Raw genomic sequence first — 22,298 nt, 5'->3', positions numbered from 1 at the left:
AAAATAGTTAAAATCAAGGCAACGACCAACTCTAGCAGATGATTACTTGAAACTTTGTTAGGGATTTATGAAAAGCAACCTTCTATTAGTTAGAAAACAGTACACATGCAACTGTATTAGGATTTCGTGCAACAGTTTGGTGATTGTTAAACTGAATGCTAGGTCTCTGATCACTGGATGGGATACTACGAAAGGCAAATTATTGCTGGTAGATTTTTTTTTTTCTTTTACAAAACCCATAAAACAAAAATGAATGTTTTGATGCATATATTTTTAAAAAAATTTAAGGTAATAATTTTTTTTTTATATATTAAGAAGGTGATATATTTATATAGACAATTGACTTTCCGGTTTAAATCGTTAGATTTGCAATCCAAATTATAAACTCTATTGAATTTCAAGATATAATAAAGATGGTGATTGATTATTAATAATAATTATAATAACTATAGTTATAAAATAAAAGTTATTTTACACAATAATGATGATGATTGTTATGGTGATAGCAATGAAACTATTTTCTAATGATTAAAATTTTTAGTGCTTATTTTGTAGTGAAAAATGGATGAAATATTTTTCTACAAAACATTTTTCATAGAATAAACAAACTCTTAATCTTTATATATGAAAACCGGGAGAAAAATAGTTCTACTATTACAAAAGAAAATAAGAAGAACTTGCAAGATTAGGGTTAAAACCCTCCCTTCAACGACAAGAAAGAAACCCCCCCCCCCTGTTTACTGACTGCTAGTCAAACCAAGCCTTATTTCCTACTAACAGTCGCGACTTGCTGGCTCTACATATCTTCAATAATCCAAGATTTATTGATCTACCTTTAGAAGGTCTAGATCCAAATCCCTTATTGTAAAAAAAATAAAATGATGTTGATTGAAAACCGATCATAAAATACCGAATCTCTTTAAGAAAAAATCATTTACCGATTGTTTGTTCTCCTACACTTTTCAACCGAACCTAACAAAACCAAATGTTAGATGAGCCAGATTGATTTAGTTCATTGGTCTATTCAAGTCGAAAAGCATTCCTATCTCGGAATTACATGCACATGCATACATGCATACATATATATATATAGAAGTTCGATCGTGAAAAAGAAGCTCCCGAGATGAGACAAAACCATACCGAGTGATCATCTCTCGGCCACATCCTTTCTTGATTCTTCCCTTCGTTCGGCAAGCTAAGCATTTTTCCTGGATGTATATATAATAGTAGTTTAGAAAATCAAGTGTACATGTAATATACATTGTTTTCCACTCGTTTGAATCCATCTTCCTTTTATATATTTCGTATTATTTCATGTCACAATTCTGTCGATAATCTTATCAGCATGATTGCGCCTTAACCCTTTTCAGAGCGGCAGAATTGGTGATTGTTTTATTGGTTTCCAGGTTTCGTATACAAGAAGAGTTTAAAGTTTTGAAGTATTTGGTTGGATGTTAAGGCATTTTTCTTTGTTTCCTTTCTGGGTTTTACTCTTATGATTTGGCCCAAGACTATGTTTCTCCCACTGCAGATTAATAAAACCGAGCACCTGCCATTGCCGGCCTGCAGGACATCCATTTTCAGGCAAGCAAAATCTATAGATGCTTGTTCACTGGTGGATCCAAACCGCGTCCAACCACTATCTGCCCGTCCTGTTTCTTGAAATTTGTCGCCAGGATTGAGCAAAACTATGATTAAAAGTAGGTTCACCAGAAGCAAGATGCACTCCATATATGACGCAAGATGCTTCTGGCGTCTCCTTTGAAAAATGGGCTTAATTTCAATTTGGGCTGGATTTGTTTTGGGGTTTTCTTCGAACTTTTGGGATGCTCGGGCTTTCGCCTTCGGCTGTTTCTCGTGTCAATTAACATAAATCTTGATTAATAACAATCACCCGTCAATTAACATAATTAAAAATTAAGGATTGACCAACGAGATCTCAATACATGGAAAAAACTGTTGAAAAAAATCATCTAGCCCACATCTCGCTATTTCATTGATCAATCCTTACATCTTAAGGATGCTAATTAACAAAAGTTTATTATTAAATAAATAATTGTTATATAATAACACATTATACTAGTAAAGAGACTAAATGAAGCATTTTCTAATAATACAGGAACGACAATAATGTATTAAATGCGGCCATATTCAAACCCGGGCTGTCCTCTTCTACAGGAATTTGGACTGTCTCAAGTCCAAAGCTGAGTTTCTCGATGAATGTTGTTTTCAGTGTGGACTTGTAGCAGTAAAGACAAGATACGAGAGCCGAAAAGATTGAAAGAGAGTTAAAGAGTCGTCCTATGCTTCTGCTTTCACCAATATATATAATAGGATAGGTTCCCGTGTGGAGTGATATTGGAGCTTGCTTGTATACACTACTTTACCAGCACTATGAGGTTATGATTTCATATATCTTGCACTGGCTGCTTACTAATTTGATATTATTAATCGTGGTCTTAGGATGACTTCTGGTTATGACTATTTCAAAACAACCAAAGAACATGGAGGCATGTATTCAAACCACTGCTGCATATATCCTAATCCTACATATAGCAAATCACAGTTTATGTTAATTAACAGTAGAATTTCTGCTCTAGCTCTTATCCTTGGTGAACAATCTGGTTATCTTTTGCTAGCTAGTTTTGGTTATGGGTCCAGGAGTAGAGCATGTTAGCATGGATCAAACATCTGTCGGAATTGATTCTGCAGAGAAGCGTCTCAATGAGCTCGGATACAAGCAAGAACTCAGAAGAGAAATGGTTGAGCATATTAATAATCTTCCCCTTTTTTCGCTGTTTTTTTGACAACCTTGATGTATGGATTCATATGTTTTTCATGGTTGGTTTCTTGCAGACATTTTTCAAGACTCTTGCGATTACATTTTCGAGCATGGCAGTTTTTACCGGGACACCTCTCTATGGGCCAAGCCTACGTTATGCAGGACCTGCAAGTTTGATATGGGGATGGGTTGTTGTCACTTTCTTCACTTGGTTTGTTGGGATTGCCATGGCTGAGATTTGCTCTTCTTTCCCCGTATATATCTTGATTTCTTATATCTATATATATATGTTCATTTCTCACAGAGTGCCTTTTCCTCTATTTACACCAAGGAATTAGACCTCCATATTGTCCATCATGGCCTATAAATAAAATTTGTCAATAATTTGTTCATTTTTTCTCTCACGGACTTTTCTTAAAACACTAAACAGACCACGGGTTCGCTTTACTTCTGGGCTGCTCATTTGGCTGGACCCAAGTGGGGGCCACTTGCATCCTGGTGCTGCGCTTGGCTGGAGACCATTGGAGCCGTTTCTGGAATTGGTGGTCAGGTATGTATATAAACATACCAGTGCTTATTTTTGGTTATGAAGTCAATATAGTGTCTTGTCAATTGAGTTGGTATCGGCTAGTTGAATTATTCACTCTTTTGTAAGAACAATGATGTTGAAGAAGCATGATAAGCAATGAACATGCAAACGGATGCATTCTTAGAATTGTTAATGTTTTCGTTACAAAATATTTAATACCTAGCATTGCAGGCATATTCAGCAGCCCAATCACTACAGATGATTATATTTCTCGCCACAGGAAACAACAAGGGCGGAGGCTACTTCGCTTCAAGAGGTGTTTTCTTGTGTATGTATATGGGTTTCACTATCATATGGGCAGTACTCAACAGCTTTGCTTTACAAGTCATTGCATTCCTTGACATTATCTCCATGTGGTGGCAGGTTAATTTGCTGCCTCTCTAGTTATTCCCTTTTCTCCCTTCCATAGGATTCCATACTTAAGCACTCTAGGGTCTTCAATTCATGCAATTTGCCCCCTCCTCCTAGGAAATTAAAGCAATCTTATTAAGCTCAATAGGACTGCTTGTTCATGAAAACATGCAGGTAATTGGGGGTGTAGCAGTGATTGTAATTCTTCCTTTGGTGGCACAACAAACACAATCTGCTTCTTTTGTGTTCACTCATTTCGAAACATCACCTGAGGCAACTGGAATAAGCAGTAAACCTTATGCTGTCATTCTATCTGTGCTGCTAAGCAACTACTGCCTCTATGGCTACGACACGGCAGCTCATTTAACTGAAGAAACAAAAGGTGCTGATAGAACAGGCCCTGCTGCTATTCTTTCCAGTATTGGCATTATCTCTGTTTTTGGATGGGCATATTACTTGGCTCTTACCTTCAGTATCCAGGTATGCTCTCTGTTGGGTTATTTTCCTACTGGAAGTTCTTTCAGAAAGATGGTTTTATGTTGACATGAGGCTTTTGATTTTACTGTAGGATTTTAACTATTTGTACGATGTGAACAACGAGACTGCTGGCGCCTTAGTACCAGCACAGATAATCTATGATGCATTCCATGGAAGGTACCATAATTCAAGTGGAGCAGTTGTTTTTCTATGTATCATCTGGGGATCCTTCTTCTTCTGTGGGCTTTCAGTAACTACAAGTGCTGCCAGAGTGGTAAGAGAGATTGAATATCGCTCTTCTTCTCTAAACTGGGATTTGAAAATGAACATCACATCTAGTCACACTTGCAGTCATTGACGTGTGTATATTTCACTGTAACTTCTTCAGTTCCTAAAATTTTGTTGGTTTGACAAGTAAGTATTGCTTCGGGTGGCACTCACACGATTCCTTTTTAGGTCTATGCTCTATCAAGAGACAATGGGATCCCATTTTCACCTATCTGGAGAAGAATTCATCCAAAGTACAAGGTTCCAACAAATGCTGTGTGGCTGTGTGCTACCATTAGCATTATTCTTGGACTACCCATCCTGAAGCTTGATGTAGTTTTCACAGCCATTATATCGATAAATACAATTGGCTGGGTTGGAGGCTATGCTTTCCCAATATTTGCAAGGCTCGTCATGGCTGAGAAAAACTTCAAACCAGGACCCTTTTATTTGGGTAGAGCAAGAAGGCCGATTTACTTGGTGGCGTTCTTATGGATATGTTACACTTGTTCAGCCTTCCTCTTGCCAACTCTCTACCCCATCCAGTGGAAAACTTTCAACTATGCACCAATAGCCATTGGCATATTTTTGACGCTGATAATGCTTTGGTGGTCGTTCGATGCTAGAAAATGGTTCAAGGGACCCGTAAGGAATATTGATTTACGAAATGGTCATGGTTAAAGCCTGATGCTAAAGTCTACGAGACTTGTCCATCCACACTGTATCTTCTGATTGTGTTGGAGAAACAGCTCAGCGTCAATTTCTTCCTATGATAACTTGTATTTATTCGTCCAATGTCTTTAAGTTTTACAATTTCAATAAATATTCGTGTAAAGATACGACAACCTTGATCAGCAGTAAAGCAACTCAATCAAAACTAGAGGATATGAGCCTCTCCCCTCAGTATGGAACCCTGAAAGTTATCGCTCAGGGATGAAGACTGCGATCTCTGTTGCAGTAAAGCAATTTCTTTTGTTTTTTAAGAATTACACTTGACCAATAATCGAAGTAAAGGAAATGGTGAAAAAGCAGTACAAAGTTACAAACTTGTTTTTTTATCAATACACAAGTGCCTAGATAAAATCTCGCGTGTGATTTGGCCAAATAGTTGTAACGCTACCACTTCTATGCGGCGCACCAAAACGCATACCTGTTTCTTTTTTATGCATCAGTGACTTGGATATTGACACAAAACTCAAGACAGTAGAAAATTTTAGAATTAGAAAGGGGAAGAGAGCATTAATATTTGAAATAAGCTACCCCTGCTATTCTGATGCAAAGGAGTTCCTTGAGAATAATCTCTAGTGAATCCTGGTTTCTTTCCCAGAAAGAGTAGCACCACTGAAGACAATAAACAAATTCTTGAAACCAAATATTATTTTCATTCCAGCGGTGAAAGAAAAGCTCTTACCATGACCATGACATCAAACATAACACTAATCCATTAAAGAACGAATGTTACATCCTTGATCCAGCTACAGTGGAAACGAAGCAATGATTTGTTTTTATGGGGCACATTGACTTAAACAGTGTTAACAGAATCAAAACAATTTCCCCTGAACAAGAGTTGACGTTTAACACGGAGGAGGACATATATACCTTCCGCTTTATGATTAATCTGACATTTATGACACAAAGAGTTCTTGAGATTCTGTAGGAGATGACCAATACTGCAGAAGTGTTTCAACAGTTAATCTCCGAGTTGCACTCAGCATTGAGATGAAAAACCGACAACCATCAATTTTGTATTCTTCGAGAGGATTCCTGTGCCCAAAACTTCTTACATTCACCTGCCAGGGTTCTCAGTCAGTTTATGTCAATCAGCAAGACAACGAGAAATACGCTGACAAAATCATACAAACCGCTGAGCTGAGCCTATTCATGTTTACAAGATGATCCCGCCAGAAATAGTCTGGAAGTTTTCAGAAGAACTGTTCTCTGTATTCAATAGTGATAAAATAAGGGAATTAAACACAGAATTCTATGAAGCCTGACAAAAAAAAAAACACCCACATGAATCCTAATTTTACAAGATGTTAAGTGCAAGCGCCTACTGAATGTCTAGTTTTACAAGTTAATAGTGTAAACACCTACAGGATGATTTTACATGGGATAGTTGTATGATTTTGTGTTTGTTCCATAATGAAAGTAATTATTTTTCCTGGTCACTCTTACAAGTAGGATGAACAACATGTCTACAATCCTACCCTTCACAGTTTAAATTCATGTTATCCATCGAGTATAAATTCTCAAAATCACTAATCTAGCCTACCTTCAAAAAACATGCTTAAAGGCCGTTAAACAGACATGTAAGGCCCAGAATCATTTGAAGTTTTTTTGTTATTTCATCATTATATATATAAATATTTTCCAACTTGCAACTCAGCTAGGTGAGTTATAAGTCCACAACTATAAATGGTATAATTTCTCAATTTTTTAATTGTAAATCTAACTTCAGACAGTTAGACCTTCCTCAAATCTAATTAAAACGAGTTTTTGTCTCTTTATTTCCCCTTTATCATAAATTATCTCTAGATATTATATATAACTTCATTCAACATGTTTGATAAATAAATAAATAAAATAAGATCTTGATATAGTTCATCCTCCTACAAATAAATGTTTCATTGAGTCTCTTTATCATCGCATTGCGTCCCTATACAATAAATTTTTATTAAATACATAACAATCATCGCATTGCGTCCCTATACAATAAATTTTTATTAAATACATAACAATCATCGCGACACGTGAAAAGAATTGTTGAAAATATTATCCAGAACACGTCGTTAATTCAACGGTCAATCCTTAATTTTTAATGGCGTTAATTAACGGAGAGTTGTTATTTAAAAAACAATAGCTCTCCAAGGACACGATGAGACATAATTATATTAGTAGAGAGACTTAATTAATGAAACATTTTCAAATAATAGAGGGATCCCGACAAAAAACAGTAATAAAACAAGAGAAACTGAGTCCGTCAAAGAAAAGGCAAATGTATTAAATGGCGGCCATATTTAATAACAAAAAAGTCGAGGGTGGACTTTAAAGACAAGATAGAAGTGTCGAAAAGAAGGTAAGAGAGTTAAACAAGTCGTTCTTGAGAGTATCTTCGCTTCTGCCTTCACCAATATAAAAGGATACGTTCCCACATGGAATGATATGGCGCTCCGTCATTGTTTCATCTTGCTGCTTACAAATTTGACATTGTCAATCGTGGTCGTAGGATATGACTTCTGGTTATGACTTGACTATTTCACAACAACCAAAGAACATGGAGACATGTATTCAAACTACAGCTACATATAACCTCATCCTTCATATAGCGACTTACAGTTTATGTCAAATAATATTAGAGTTTCAGCTCTAGCTAGCTCTTCTCCTCGGCGAGCAACCTGGTTATCGTTGCTGGCTAGTTTTGGTTATGGGTCCAGGAGTAGAGCATGTTAGCATGGATCAAACAGCTTTCGGAATTGATTCTGCAGAGAAGCGTCTCAATGAGCTCGGATATAAGCAAGAACTCAGAAGAGAAATGGTTGCGCATATTAATAATCTTCCCCTTTTTTTCTCTGTTTTTTTGACAACCTTGATGTATGGATTCATATGTTTTTCATGGTTGGTTACTTGCAGACATTTTTCAAGACTCTTGCGATTACATTTTCGAGCATGGCAGTTTTTATCGGGACACCTCTCTATGGGCCAAGCCTCCGTTATGCAGGACCTGCAAGCTTGCTATGGGGATGGGTTGTTGTCACTTTCTTCACTTGGTTTGTTGGGATTGCCATGGCCGAGATTTGCTCTTCTTTCCCCGTATACATCTTGATTTCTTATATCTATATATATATATGTTCATTTCTCACAGAGTGCCTCTGCCTCTATTTACACTGAGGAATCACACCTCTATAATGTCCATCTATAAATAAACTCTCTCAAGAATTTGTTCATTTTTCTCTCATGGACTTTTCTTAAAAAATTAAACAGACCACGGGCTCGCTTTACTTCTGGGCTGCTCATTTGGCTGGACCCAAGTGGGGGCCACTTGCATCCTGGTGCTGCGCTTGGCTGGAGACCATTGGAGCCGTTTCTGGAATTGGTGCTCAGGTATGTCTATATAAACATACACCATGCTTGTTTTTTGTTATGAAGTCAATATAGTGTCTTGTCAATTAAGTTGGTATTGGCTAGTTGAATTATTCACTCTCTTGTAAGAATAATGATGTTGAAGAAGCATGATATGCAATTAACTTGCAAACGAATGCATTCTTAATCATTGTTTATTTTTACATTTTAAAATTGTTTTAATAAAAAAATTATCTTTTTTTTACTTTAAATTAAAATTTTTAGGTGTTTTTAGATCATTTTGATACACTAATATTAAAAATAATTTTTAAAAAATAAAAAATATAATTTTAAATAAAAAATACTGTAAATACACTTCATGTTTTCGTTTCAAATATTTAATACCTAGCATTACAGGCATATTCAGGAGCCCAAGCACTACAGATGATTATTTTTCTCGCCACAGGAAACAACAAGGGCGGAGGCTACTTCGCTTCAAGAGGTGTTTTCTTGTGTATGTATATTGGTTTCAATATCACATGGGCAGTACTCAACAGCTTCGCTTTACAAGTCATTGCATTCCTTGGCATTATCTCCATATGGTGGCAGGTTAATTTGCTGCCTCTCTAGTTACTCCTCCTTCTCCCTTCCAAAGGGTTTCCGTACATAAACACTCTAGGGTCTTCAATTCAAGCAATCTGCCCCCTCCTCCTGGGAAATTAAAGCAATCTTATTAAGCTCAATAGGACTGCTTGCTCATGAAAACGTGCAGGTGATTGGGGGTTTAGCAGTGATTGTAATGCTTCCTTTGGTGGCACCGCACACACAATCTGCTTCTTTTGTGTTCACCCATTTCGAAACATCACCGGAGACAACTGGAATAAGCAGTAAACCGTATGCGGTCATTCTATCTGTGCTGCTAAGCAACTACTGCCTCTATGGCTACGACACAGCGGCTCATTTAACCGAAGAAACAAGAGGTGCTGATAGAACAGGCCCTGCTGCTATTCTTTCCAGTATTGGCATTATCTCAGTTATGGGATGGGCATATTACTTGGCTCTTACCTTCAGTATCCAGGTATGCTCTCTGTTGGGTTATTTTCCTACCAGAAAGATGGGTTTATGCTCACACGAGGCTTTTGATTTTACTGTAGGATTTTAACTATTTGTACGATGTGAACAACGAGACTGCTGGCGCCCTAGTGCCAGCACAGATAATCTATGATGCATTCCATGGAAGGTACCATAATTCAACCGGAGCAGTTGTTTTTCTATGTATAATCTGGGGATCCTTCTTCTTCTGTGGGCTCTCAGTAACCGCAGGTGCTGCCAGAGTGGTAAGAGATCGAATCTTGTTCTCCTTCTCTAAATGGGATTTGAAAATACATCTAGCAGCTATATTTCACTGCAACTTCTTCAGTTCCTAAAATTTTGTTGGTTTGACAAACAAGTATTTCTTCGGGTGGCACTCACACGATTCCTTTTAGGTCTATGCTCTATCAAGAGACAATGGGATCCCATTTTCACCTATCTGGAGACGAATTCACCCAAAGTACAAGGTTCCAACAAATGCTGTGTGGCTGTGTGCTGCCATTAGCATTATTCTTGGACTACCCATCCTGAAGCTTGATGTGATTTTCACAGCCATTGTATCGATAAGCACAATTGGCTGGGTTGGAGGCTATTCTGTGCCCATATTTGCAAGGCTTGTCATGGCTGAGAAAAACTTCAAACCAGGACCCTTTTATTTGGGGAGAGCAAGAAGGCCCATTTGCTTGGTAGCGTTCTTATGGATATGTTACACTTGTTCAGTCTTCCTCTTGCCAACTCTCTACCCAATCCAGTGGAAAACTTTCAACTATGCACCGATAGCCGTTGGTATGGTTTTTACGCTGATAATGCTTTGGTGGGCGTTTGATGCTAGAAAATGGTTCAAGGGACCCGTAAGGAATATTGATTTACAAAATGGTCGTATTTAAGGCTTGATGCTAATGTCTAAGGGACTTGTCCATCCACATTATATCTTCCGATTGTGTTGGAGAAACAGCTCAGCGTCAATTTCTCCCATTGTTAGACTTGTATTTGTTCGTCTAATGTCAAAAAGTTTTACAATTTCAATAATATTTTGTAAGGATACAACATGGACATGGACAACACTGATTAGCAGTACTGGAACTGAATCAAAACTAGAGGATTCGAGCCTCTTCCCCAAGTATGGAACCCTGACAGTTATCACCTAGAGACAAAAAGGATGACGACTGCGATCTCTGGTGTGGTTTGGTATTCTATGCATGCAGTTTGCCCACAATCTTTTGTTTTTTTAGAATTAGACTTGACCAATAATCTAAAATAGGAAACAGTGAAAAAGTGGTATAAACTTTTTTATTATTATTATTAACACAAGCGCCTAGATAAAATCTCGCATGCTATTTGCCCAGTTAGGTGGTATGTTACCGCTTCTGTACAGTGCACCGAAACGCATACCTGTTTCATTTCGAGGGATAAGTTATCCCACCCAAGATTGATACATACATGTGGCAAGACATCATGATGTAATCCCTCGCTCTGCCAGGAGAACAAAGAGCACTTAATGCATCGGTGACTTGGATATCGACACAAAACTCAAGACAGTAGAAAATTTTAGAATTAGAAAGGGGAAGAGAGTGTTAATATTTGAAATAAGCTACCCCTGCTATTCTGATGCAAAGGAATTCCTTGAGAATACTCTCTAGTGAATCCTGGTTTCTTTCCCATAAAGAGTAGCACCACCGGGATGCTTTTTTTTTTTTTTTTTTTTTGGAAGAGACAGCTTCATTGAGTTCGTCTCATCCAAAATAATACAACACTAAAGACTTAACATATTCTTGAACCCAAATATTATTTTCATTCCAGCGGTGAAAGAAAAGCTCTTACCATGACCATGACATCAAACATAACACTAATACATTAAAGAAAGAATGTTACATCCTTGATCCAGCTACAGTGGAAACGAAGCAATGATTTGTTTTTATGGGGCCCATTGACTTAAACAGTGTTAACAGAATCAAAACAATTTCCCCTGAACAAGAGTTGACGTTTAACACAGGGGAGGAGGATATATACCTTCCGCTTTATGATTAATCTGACATTTATGATACAAAGAGTTCCTGAGATTCTGTAGGAGATGACCAATACTGCAGAAGTGTTTCAACAGTTAATCTCCGAGTTGCACTCAGCATTGAAATGAAAAACCGACAACCATCAATTTTGTATTCTTCGAGAGGATTCCTGTGCCCGAAACTTCTTACATTCACCTGCCAGGGTTCTCAGTCAGTTCAAGTCATTCAGAAAGACAATGAGAAATACATTAACAAAATCATACAGACCGCTGAGCTGAGCCTATTCATGTTTACAAGATGATCCCGCCAGAAATAGTCTAGAGTCTTCAGAAGAACTGTTCTCTGTATTCAATAGTGAAAAAATAAGGGAATCAAACACAGAATTCTATGAAGCCTGACAAAAAAAACAGTGCTTCTGATGAAACACCAGTAAGTCTTTATTATGAGCAACTTTTTGATGTTAAAATAATAAATCTTCAGGGTTTTTGACAAAAAAAATTTGGCATCTCTCTGTTCTCAAGAAAACCATACTCCGCGAAACATCAGTAAATCTTTATTATGAACAATTTTTCAATGTAATATTAATAAATCTTCAGGGTTTTTGACTAAAAACGTTTGGCATCTCTCTCAGTTCTCAAGAAAGCCATACTCCATCCACACCCTCAATCAGAATTTGATTCCTTTCCTTCTTGCTCTCGTACGTCCACAATTGGAGATCAAAGTGTTAACTACTTTCAATCCTTTTCCATTATTCTTTTCAATAATTTAGGAGACTGTTTTCTCACCTCAAACAGAGTACTTTTGTAAAAGAGAGGGTTTGAGTGAGAGATTTAATAGAGATTTGTCACAGTAAATTAGCTTCTACCAAAAACTGTGTCAAATGCACTCAAAAAACCCAGTTAATGCACTCATTCTTATCTGAAAGTTACAAGTTTTTGGATTTGAACTCCCAAACACAATAGCTAAGGGTGGGGAACAACACATGTGAACCAAAACACCAAATTTGACTAAAGCAAACTGATACCAGATGCTAGAGAAAATTCTAGGAAATATTAAAATTTGCACTCAAGGTCTCAAGTTCTTTGTTAATAATATTAACTCATCTTGATCCCATTTTCATTTGCAAAAAAGGGCTTTTTGGGTATTGTTTCCATATCTTGTTACACAAAAACATCTTTTACCTATTTTAACAAACAGGGTTCTTTTAATGAAATTATCTCCAGAAAACTGTTACTGGAAAGAGAGCACAACATCTTTTCTAACCCAGAAACCAGTTTTCTGCTTTTCAAAACAGCAATCAAACAGGAAAGAGGTTTCTCATCCACATGATGGAAGCACTTAAAAGAGGAGCTTACCTCAATTTCTTTGATATATGCATCATCATAACCAGATTCTAGTATAACATCCAAATATGAAGCGATTAAAAAATCTCCAAGGTATTTGCGAAGAAGATTGGTCGTTGTCCGATAGCTCCCATTCCTACATTAAACTTATCAGTGGATCATAGAACACAACATACTGAATTGGAAATAATGAAACTAAGTAAGGCTTATTACGATTGCACTGACTTAGTCAAATCATCAGAACAAATAGCAAGCCATCGTTTTAATGAAGAACTCTTCCTGCGGATTCCTCTGAAAGCATTTGGAGGCTTCGGCATGTTTGGAAGGTGAAAATTGCTGGTATTAATAGAACTTGATTCATGTAGTTGTAAGAGAGATTTCAGAAAGGCTTCCTCGCTGATGCCTACAAATGGTTCTGGAGAAACTCCATATAAGAACGATATATCTTGAAATATAGTGGGCTATAATTCTAAATTACTTGCTAACAAAATTAGCTGAATATATTGAGCAAAGAAGGATACAGATAAGAAACTAACCATGCAGTAGCCTTCCGCCAATAGTTATAAACTCCTTTAAGAGCTTACTCAGATTCCAGCTTCTTGGATGCTATAAATGAGGAACAATCAATAGAAGAAAGTTGTGATTAAAGGTAGCATGTACAGGGAAATTGCAACTACCTTCAGCGGATCAGCATTGCCAAAGACAATTTCATCCACCACAGCTTGCATGTACCTAATTAACAACTTTGTTTTAATGGAAACACATAACTCGAAGTAGAATTCGCAAAAATGAGTGTTCATGCAAGCTAACAAATCACAAAAAATTAGGTGCATGTAAGCTCACAGATGCACAGAGCAACAAAAATTAATCATTTTGCGAGAACCAGCTAAAATAGCTACCACTCAGTGTTCAGGTTGGTATCAGGTCTTCCTATCTCAAATTTGGCCCTCACAAATCTGGAGGATTGCAACATGAAAAGACATTATTCACTTCATATTTTTTTCAACATTTCATTTTCATTCTGCTGACTATGCCATACAATCAACCACACAACACAGCACTATCTACTATCCTGAGGAGGGATATGACAGGAATTTATAATTGCATGTTTATTGTGGGGGATCAAACCTGAATGTCATTAATGCCAGTGTGCAGATTGAATAAGAATTTCAATAGATAACAACCACAGCAAGAAGTTTTAACACCCTGAATTGTCTTCATTCAGACTGTGTGAAGCACAAAAGTATACCTTATAAAAGCAATGATAGCAATGCAAAAACAACCACAGAGCTCCCATGCATGGAAAATGCAAATAGCAGTCCAAGTTACAAAATATGTTGAAAGTCAAAAGGGCACTCACTGGAATACATGTTGAGAACAACTTTCATCGTCTCCGGTTAAAATCAATTGCCTAAGATTGTATACATGTTTCCTTTGTACCTGATGAAAATAAGAAACAAGTCAATAACAGCAGAGACCTATGCTATGACTCAATTGAATGTCTGATTTGATTGATCATTGGGATATTTCCTTTATTACTTGATGGAAAGCAATTAAAATTAGCTTCTAATAAATGAACTTTGCAGTGACTATCAACTACCCAATGCTTTCAAATATCTTTTTATGGTTTTGTCAGTCTGTGATGAAATATTTAGATAATATTTACTAAAACTTTTCTAGCAAAGAGTTTAAATGTTTCCACTCCATAAATACGATTAACAGAATCTGCTGCATCTAGTTTAAAACCATGCTGTCCATGGAAGGTAACAATTATTGGGATAATGCAATTATTCATTCTTATCATCTTGAAAAAAAAAATTCCTTGTCAACATGAACTTAATATGAATGGGAACAGGTGGCTTCGTGTTGTTGATTGCCTTATGTCAAATGAGGGGATATAACAAGATCAATTATCCAGTCATTCTGCAAGTGACAGCAGCAAGAGCTAAAATAAGACAAATGCTATACTCTATGCATACCTCTAATACTTCATCAAACTCAACTAGGCTCTTTCTTATGCCAAAGAAGTACTTCTCCGCATTGATTTGCAGGGATAAAAGCTATCAATTATTTCATTTCCAAGTTAGTAATAAAGTACTCGACCACTAGAACAACATCATATAAAGAAAAAGAATGTCTGTTCACATAAGCTAAATAATCACCTGATTTACAATTGCATCACCTTCAATCGGTATAGTCTCATCATTAGTAATCTTTGAGATAAGTCTCACAGCCCACTCTGTATCAAAATTAAATTTTTGAAACATTTCATCCTGCAAGCTGTGTCAAAAATGAATTTGCTCAATAATTAGCTAAAACACCTAACAATAATGGAACATCATAAACATTTATTTGATGCATACCAAACACACACTTTGTGATGTTACACCTCTACTCATTGACAATGTTATTGACAAAGTTCCATTATTGTTCAAAAAAGAAAATAATAAATACACTTCCCTCGACTTCAAGATAAGTCACGGATGATAAAATTTGAGCAATGGACATTCTTGTCCACTAACAATCACATGATTCTCAACTAGATCCCGGAAAAAAAAAATCCTAATCAGATCCTCATCTATCAAACATATTAACCCCCACCATTAAAATTTATGACAAAACCATCACTTTAAGACAAATTGGTCCACCATTTTTTAAGGAGAAGGTAATAGGGTAACGTCTAATGGGGACCCAGTTGGGTTTTTTTTTTTTGTTAGGATCCAATTGTGAATTGGGTGATGGTTGGGGGATAAATCTGTCCTTTGCCCTAAAATATACAAGGCCGGTGTTTTGTTTCATAGAAGCTCCAGCAAAACAATTATTCAGATAAAAGCACCATTGTGATAGGGGCAGCATAAAAAAAGAGCATCAGTACAGTGAGGGTAAGAAGATAGCGGACTACGAGAGAGCTGTAGAGTACTGTACAGGTCAAAACCCTCTGTCTGTTTCATGTAAAATTAGTTTTTCAAATTATTAGTTCTGCATGATGTCTTATCACCTAGAAATGCTTCAGATGGTACTGTCATAATGAGTTTCTAGAAAAGGTTCAATATCATATAGCACACGCCTTATTTAGATTGTGTTTGGTTAGTGTTCTAAGACAAAAAAGATAAATTTTGAAGAGACAAAATCATGTTTGAATGGAGAGACAGAGAAGCAGACATTAAATAAATTTGTCTCTAACAGGGGGACATGGCCTTATGTCCCAATTATTTATGTCCCTTTTGTCCCGAGACAATAACCAAATGCTTAGAATTTCATTTAGCAAAGTATTTGTTGTTCAAGACTTCATGACAGAAAGGCACATTAGTATACTAAGAAACTATTCAAGAACAACAAATCAAGATAAAAAGACTAACAAACAAGTATAGTGGTACCTGACCATAAACCGGGTAGAACCAGGATCCCCTTGCCTTCCTGCTCTTCCACGAAGCTAGTTTGACAAATGGAATCACAATCTTGAACTTAAAACCATGTTTTGAAACTTAACAAATAACATGAAAACAAGATATTTATTGTCAATCAGAAGAAGTTGAGCTCTAATTCAGCTAGCCGAAACAAGACACTTCAATGGTGAGACAACAACTTGCATATAAAATGACCAGTATGCTAAATATGAGCACATTATGTATCCCACTGGTAGAAAGTATCTTGGTTCTAGAGAACAAATTTTTCAGATAATAAATTCACATAGAGCATTATATGTGGGAATAACTTTTGTGACAGGACTAAATGACCCATCTTGCCAAAAAAAATGGATAAATTTAGAATCCTTGCTTCTACTGAAACTGTAATTGCAGATGACTCACCTGATTATCAATTCTCCGAGACTCATGCAAAGATGTTCCAATCACATGGAGGCCCCCAAGCCTTTTCACCTCAGACCCTTCATTGAAGCAGTGTACTTCACAATCCTTCAGCACTGACAGATAGGCAAGTGATATAGTTGGGCCAAGAGGGTACATCTCAGACTGATCATTAGCAAGCTGCTGGAGCTCTTTTGCATCCATTGAATGGCTCATTTCCACAGAGTCTGATACAATCAATTTCGCCTCCTGATATGTCCAGCTCTTACCCTCACCTTTTCCGACATACTTGGCTGGAATAATTCACATTCAAAATCAAGACAGAGGCACCAGATTACTTAATGCAAATCTCCATATAGAAGCATAAAGTGTCTTAAACAAAGCAGAAAAAAAGCTTTCATGTAGAGTCACAAACCCATTAGTGCTGTCTTTGCTAGCAGAGCAGATGATATTGATCCAACCTTTATCTCTGACAATACCTACACCAAATAGAATCATTAAAACTTTTGAAAGGATTGCGCTAGTAACTTATAGTTACCACAAGAAATCACCTTTTGTGAAAATATCTTGTGGTCGATTTCTGCATTAAGAGCTTCTTGTGTAAGAAAAGGGAGCACCCTGTTCTCTATAATTTCTTTTGCAAGCATCTACATATGTTGAGACCAGAGATACGGTGAAAGATGTCATTCACTGGAATCAAAAGACACTCCAACCAAGAAATCCAGGTCTTGCAAAGTTACCCAAAATCATTGTGTCGGTAAAATTTTTGCCCACGTATCATTCGGTAAAAAAGAGACAGACATCCAGCATGCACACTTACTTTTGGATTTCCTCCCAGAATTATATCAGTGCCTCTGCCAGCCATATTTGTAGAAATGGTTATGGCATGTTTTCGTCCTGCTTGGGCAACAATTTCAGCTTCCCTTGTGGCATACTGATGGACAATATTATGAAACAAACTGGTGAAAAAATTACACTGAAACAAATGCCATAACACAAGCATGTAACTGGCATGCAAAACTGTGCATCAATTATGCAGCATTTGGTGGTCAAATTTATCAGACCTTTGGTCGAGCGTTCAGAACATTGTGGGGGATTCTCCATTCCTTAAGCAAATCAGACAGATATTCAGAATTCTCAACACTGCATCAAGAAAGAACTAGGCCAAATTCATGAAACTGTATGCATCTATTCAGTAAAATTGAAGTGCACTGCCCTTTTCAGATATGTTTCCCCTTCCTATTTTATTGTTTCTAGATTTAAAGCAAGAAAAAGAAAATCTACAGTTATATGTAAAAAGACAATAGAAGGAGTTGTTTGTGTTTTTTGTTGATGATTTACCTAGTGGTTCCAACTAAAACAGGACGGCCCTGCTTGAACATATACTCGACTTCTTGCCGAACATACTCCCATTTCCCACGAGCAGACTAATAGAATTCACAAACAAAAAGCATGATTAAGTAGAAAGATGCACAACAATAACAACAAAGCCTCAATCCCAAACTAGTTGGTGTTGAAATAAATAAATAAGTTTCAATTCTTATGAAGTTGTTGTATATCAAACAAAATGAATTTGGGATATTAAAAAAAAAAAAAAAAAAAAAACTACCGCAAAAGCTTGTATGGGTAAATCTTTGCGGATATTTGGTAGGTTTGTTGGCACTTCAATAACCGGCACCTGGAACATTTTCAAAAACTCCTTCTCCTGCAATGATGTAATGGAAATTTTCAAAATTGCATTGATAACTAATAAGTTAAATGCATTAAAAGCAATCATATATCTTTGAGTGTGACCCGTATACAACTATGCTTACTTCAGTTTTTGCAGTCCCAGTCATTCCTGACAGCTTTGGGTAGAGCTTAAACAGTGATTGATATGTGATTTGTGCAACAACAACTGAATCAGCCTACAAAAGTGTTGAAAAACCGCGACTTTCAATTGGATAAAAAGAACATTTTTTATGTAATTATTGCATATTGGACTTCAGTTAACAGTTTCCAAACATCCAGTTCTACCTGGATCTTCAGACCTTCCTTAGCCTCAACAGCCTGGTGAATACCGTCAGACCATCTCCTTTTCTCTTCAACTCTTCCTGTCAACTGCACAAATTTTATAGTTCTTCTATATGATTACCATATGTAAGTCTTCAAATTGCACTGGCGTATCAACAGTAACAGTTGTTCTTCTATGTAAGAAAAACATACAATATCAAACTTTGAATAAATACCTCATTGATTATGAGAGCCTTCCCGTTCCTAACAATATATTGAACATCCCGTCGATAGAACTCTTTAGCCTTTAAAGCATTCATCACAAATCTGCAATATTTTTCTTACTGCTAAGTTGAAAGAGGAAATGAAATAACATTGACCTGATATGCCATTCTCCAAGCAAAGAGCCATAGAAATAAACCAGGAGGGTAGACACACTCAACCCATTGAAAGAATTAATTAATATAAACTGAACAAAAGAAAGCGATTTGAAATAGTTCAAACAAATATTTCCAGAAACCACAATATGGATCTGTAAGTTCTTGTGAAGGGGCTGGTATGAGAAAAGATATTTTAAGGAAAAAATGAGAGAATAATAGCATTTTCACCTCATTTTCACCTCAAATCCATTAAAAAGGCCAATAAAAACATTCATATTCACCTAGCCCAGGGATCATTCTCATCCCACAGATCTTTTGTTTCAAGAGCCATCTCAGCAAGCAATATTCCTTCCTCCGTCAACTCCACTGAATTGTCTTTAAGCTCCACAGAGTAATGCTGTTGACAGAATTGAAAGGTAAAGCATATGACTTTTCAACTATAGATGATGGTTCACGTATAAAATAACTGTATGTAGTCTATAATTCAGCATGATGGCAGACTAGACTCACGATGCCTCGAATAAGTAACTCAGCTACTTTAGCAGCAACTGGATATCGTGCAGCATCCTTATTAGCCTGTCATAGACAGAGAAGAGGTAATAGTCTATAAAAAATAAAACTATTTCTAACGTTGTAGATGCTTTTTGTGATGCTAAACAGTTAGTATATTGGTGATTTTGAGATTTGCTGGCTATACTTTTAGGTGAGCTAGGCATAATCACCTCACCACTTATTAACAATGGATTTCTTCCTTCATCGATGAGGACTGAATCAACTTCATCAACTATTGCAAAATGAAATGGCTTTGGCCTGTATAAGCACAGTTGAAAGGTATAGTTCAGTTTAAAAAAAAACACAATGATAATGTGAAAATGAACTTTGGATGATCTCTTGATATATACCATCTCATCACAAGTTGTTCACTGTTTCCCGCAAGGTTATCTCGTAGATAATCAAAACCAAGTTCCTAAGTGCATTCAGAATGACAACTATCATTAGAAAGAAGATAAAGTCCTGGAAAGAGGGGCGTCAATCACCAGCCAACTCCAATGGGACAATGGAACAAAAAATTCAAGTAGCCACCACATGTTGTGAGAAAATAAATGGACTACTAGCAAAATTCATAAAGGAGCAACAGGAAAATCAGGATTGACTTACTGAATTGTTGGTGTAAGTTATATCACACCTGTAATTGGATCTCCTCTCTTTAGATGCCATCCCTTTCTGCATATGCAAACAACCACAGCTTAAAGCTGTAACAACTTGCAGTCTAAGTAAGTATATGAATAGTTGTTTAATTTTTATTCTCTTATAAGATATCCTCTGGAATCAGCCCCAGGTAATTGCAATTGCATAGTACATGTTGAAATCTTAAATGACATATTTAAACCTGAATAAGACCAACTGAAAGGCCCAAGAAACGATGAACACGGCCCATCCACTCAGCATCACGTTGAGCCAGATAATCATTCACAGTTACCACTGCCAAGGGAGAAAAGCAAAATCATGCATCTAGCAAAAGAAATCCACAAACAATTTGTTCAACTGCTGCCCTTAAGCAATTTCTGTGCATTTCAGTACGATCACAGCTTCATAACAGCAGTAAAAACAGTTCAGGCCTCGTAGTGATTAGTCATAGAAGATCACTCCTGCACATGACTTTTTATTTTTAATTATACTTTGATTATCCTTTACCAACAAGCATCTCAGTCATAGCCTGAAAAACTCGCAACTAAATTTTAAACCCAATTTTAAAATGCTAGGAAGATAGCTAAGCATATCTTGCAATTGGAATAAAACAGATATCTATCTTTTGGAACTCGGGATATAAAACATACCATGGACACCCTCGCCAGTCAATGCATTGAGATATGCTGCTAGTGTGGAAACCAATGTTTTCCCTTCCCCTGTTTTCATCTCGGCAATTGATCCATCATGAAGCACTGCACCACCAATAATCTAGCATTGCAAATCACAACGTAAATAAACATGACAACCTAATTTCAATAAATAAATTGTGTTCCATAGCACAATTATACATGATAACCGATTATAAGCATGCATATGCTTATGCATGGATTTAAACATCCATGCGTGCATGTATAAGGGTTATAGAGAGTGTAATCGAAAACCTGCACGTCAAAATGGCGCATCCCAAGTTTCCTGGTTGCAGCTTCACGAACCACAGCAAAGGCCTCTGTAAAATAAATGATATGGAAAATAATTCATATTCCAACTCTCATCTGAAATTCTCTAACAAGTGTAATTTATAACATTCAGATAAGAAAAGGAGTTCAGTAGCAGCAGACCAGCTTGAATTTCTGCTAGTGTCTCCCCTTGTCGCAACCTTCTCCTAAACTCCACGGTTTTAGCACTCAACTACCAAAAAAGAAAAAACGGTCCATTACCCAAAATGACCAAAAACACCATATTTTAACACTTAGAAAGCTAATTAATAAACTCGCAAACCTGATCATCAGAGAGCTTTTGTATCTTAGACTCAAGAGCATTGACAGACTCCACTAAACGATAATAATCCTTCACAATCCAGTAGTTCAAGCTCGTAAAATCAGTCACTCTCTTCTTCAAACTGCCCAAATTCTCCTAAAATATTGCAAAACGTGATTAGCAAATACACACAATCGTTGCAACAAACTCAGATAATCCTTTTATCGAACATGTGGTGGGCAAAGAAAAAGGAACCTTGAGAGAAACATTAATAGCAGTGCTACTGCGGATAACAAGACGTCTTTGAAGCCTTGGAAAAGAGTGGGTTAAGGAGAAAGGAAGAGTGGGGATGGGTTTGGTGCAGTAGAGAGCCATTTGTTTGTTAAGTGGTTTAGATGGGAGAAATGGAGGGTTTAAGAGAGCGGGAACGGTGGCCATGTGAGGTTTTTCCTCTTTCGGTTTGTGTGTCTTTCGGTGCGTGCGTGTGCGTTGAGGGGGGCCTTAGAGATTCGCCGGTGTGCTCGCTGCTTCGAGTTCTTTTGTTGGTTTTGGCGTGGTAGCCAGTAGCCACGCAGAAAATAATTTGGGTGACTACTTATATTTTAGCCCCTGATAAGTTTTCAAGTTTCCACTTCACAACCTTTATAATTCAAATGTTTCTATTATCCATCCTAATGATTTCAAGAAATTCTAATCTGACACTTTG

The 22,298-nt window shown here is 36.8% G+C and overlaps 3 protein-coding genes and 1 long non-coding RNA gene across 6 annotated transcripts; 2 read left to right on the top strand and 2 right to left on the bottom strand.

The window, feature by feature from the left end:
- The first annotated feature begins 2,360 nt into the window (after nt 1-2,360).
- Nucleotides 2,361-5,261, top strand: LOC118060769 (amino-acid permease BAT1 homolog). Its single transcript, XM_035074072.2, has 7 exons — nt 2,361-2,762; nt 2,857-3,036; nt 3,213-3,332; nt 3,543-3,734; nt 3,897-4,202; nt 4,291-4,473; nt 4,656-5,261. Exons 1-7 carry the CDS (start codon nt 2,652-2,654, stop codon nt 5,145-5,147), a joined length of 1,584 nt encoding a protein of 527 aa, XP_034929963.1. The 5' UTR covers nt 2,361-2,651; the 3' UTR covers nt 5,148-5,261.
- A 629-nt stretch (nt 5,262-5,890) lies between these two features.
- Nucleotides 5,891-6,411, bottom strand: LOC140954504 (uncharacterized). Its single transcript, XR_012167836.1, has 2 exons — nt 6,329-6,411; nt 5,891-6,256 (listed from the first exon to the last, which is right to left on the bottom strand). It is a non-coding gene; the product is annotated as an uncharacterized lncRNA (long non-coding RNA).
- Nucleotides 6,412-7,652: 1,241 nt separating this feature from the next.
- Nucleotides 7,653-10,737, top strand: LOC118060852 (amino-acid permease BAT1 homolog). Its single transcript, XM_035074176.2, has 7 exons — nt 7,653-8,001; nt 8,097-8,276; nt 8,448-8,567; nt 8,943-9,134; nt 9,298-9,603; nt 9,680-9,862; nt 10,013-10,737. Exons 1-7 carry the CDS (start codon nt 7,891-7,893, stop codon nt 10,502-10,504), a joined length of 1,584 nt encoding a protein of 527 aa, XP_034930067.1. The 5' UTR covers nt 7,653-7,890; the 3' UTR covers nt 10,505-10,737.
- A 154-nt stretch (nt 10,738-10,891) lies between these two features.
- Nucleotides 10,892-22,207, bottom strand: LOC118060564 (protein translocase subunit SECA2, chloroplastic). 3 transcript variants are annotated; one of them, XM_073404476.1, is made up of 32 exons: nt 21,848-22,207; nt 21,614-21,748; nt 21,454-21,523; nt 21,277-21,341; nt 20,983-21,103; nt 20,535-20,626; nt 20,303-20,368; nt 20,047-20,111; nt 19,867-19,954; nt 19,655-19,720; nt 19,426-19,541; nt 19,001-19,091; nt 18,789-18,872; nt 18,587-18,679; nt 18,382-18,477; nt 18,114-18,199; nt 17,837-17,915; nt 17,593-17,706; nt 17,324-17,419; nt 17,188-17,251; nt 16,776-17,065; nt 16,344-16,399; nt 15,129-15,246; nt 14,946-15,026; nt 14,327-14,406; nt 13,644-13,698; nt 13,503-13,572; nt 13,192-13,381; nt 12,979-13,102; nt 11,891-11,965; nt 11,628-11,818; nt 10,892-11,090 (listed from the first exon to the last, which is right to left on the bottom strand). In XM_073404476.1, the coding sequence occupies exons 1-31, from the start codon at nt 22,028-22,030 to the stop codon at nt 11,654-11,656; spliced, it is 3,174 nt and encodes a 1,057-aa protein (XP_073260577.1). In that variant the 5' UTR covers nt 22,031-22,207; the 3' UTR covers nt 10,892-11,090; nt 11,628-11,653. The 3 variants fall into 3 exon arrangements, with proteins under 3 accessions (XP_073260577.1, XP_034929715.1, XP_034929862.1); XM_035073824.2 differs by lacking the exon at nt 10,892-11,090 and having other exon boundaries at nt 11,447-11,818; nt 21,848-22,206; XM_035073971.2 differs by lacking the exons at nt 10,892-11,090; nt 21,614-21,748; nt 21,848-22,207 and having other exon boundaries at nt 11,447-11,818; nt 20,983-21,087; nt 21,454-21,522.
- Between the last annotated feature and the right edge of the window lie 91 nt (nt 22,208-22,298).

Source organism: Populus alba, chromosome 14 (genome assembly GCF_005239225.2).
Source record: "Populus alba chromosome 14, ASM523922v2, whole genome shotgun sequence".
NCBI classification, from domain to species: domain Eukaryota; kingdom Viridiplantae; phylum Streptophyta; class Magnoliopsida; order Malpighiales; family Salicaceae; genus Populus; species Populus alba.
The sequence above is the reverse complement of the archived record's forward strand: the minus strand, read 5'-3'. Positions and strand labels throughout refer to the sequence as shown.

Bases quoted from the DNA above. Each gene is read 5' to 3' on its own strand.
- LOC118060769 (XM_035074072.2), top strand. From the start codon at position 2,652: ATGGGTCCAGGAGTAGAGCATGTTAGCATGGATCAAACATCTGTCGGA. The intron at 3,333-3,542 runs GTATGTATATAA...CTAGCATTGCAG, and splicing joins TTTCTGGAATTGGTGGTCAG to GCATATTCAGCAGCCCAATC. The intron at 3,735-3,896 runs GTTAATTTGCTG...GAAAACATGCAG, and splicing joins TTATCTCCATGTGGTGGCAG to GTAATTGGGGGTGTAGCAGT.
- LOC118060852 (XM_035074176.2), top strand. From the start codon at position 7,891: ATGGGTCCAGGAGTAGAGCATGTTAGCATGGATCAAACAGCTTTCGGA. The intron at 9,135-9,297 runs GTTAATTTGCTG...GAAAACGTGCAG, and splicing joins TTATCTCCATATGGTGGCAG to GTGATTGGGGGTTTAGCAGT. The intron at 9,863-10,012 runs GTAAGAGATCGA...GATTCCTTTTAG, and splicing joins CCGCAGGTGCTGCCAGAGTG to GTCTATGCTCTATCAAGAGA.
- LOC118060564 (XM_073404476.1), bottom strand. From the start codon at position 22,030: ATGGCCACCGTTCCCGCTCTCTTAAACCCTCCATTTCTCCCATCTAAA. The intron at 18,680-18,788 runs GTAGAACTGGAT...ACACTTTTGTAG, and splicing joins AGGAAGGTCTGAAGATCCAG to GCTGATTCAGTTGTTGTTGC. The intron at 17,420-17,592 runs GTAAGTGTGCAT...CAACATATGTAG, and splicing joins TTCTGGGAGGAAATCCAAAA to ATGCTTGCAAAAGAAATTAT.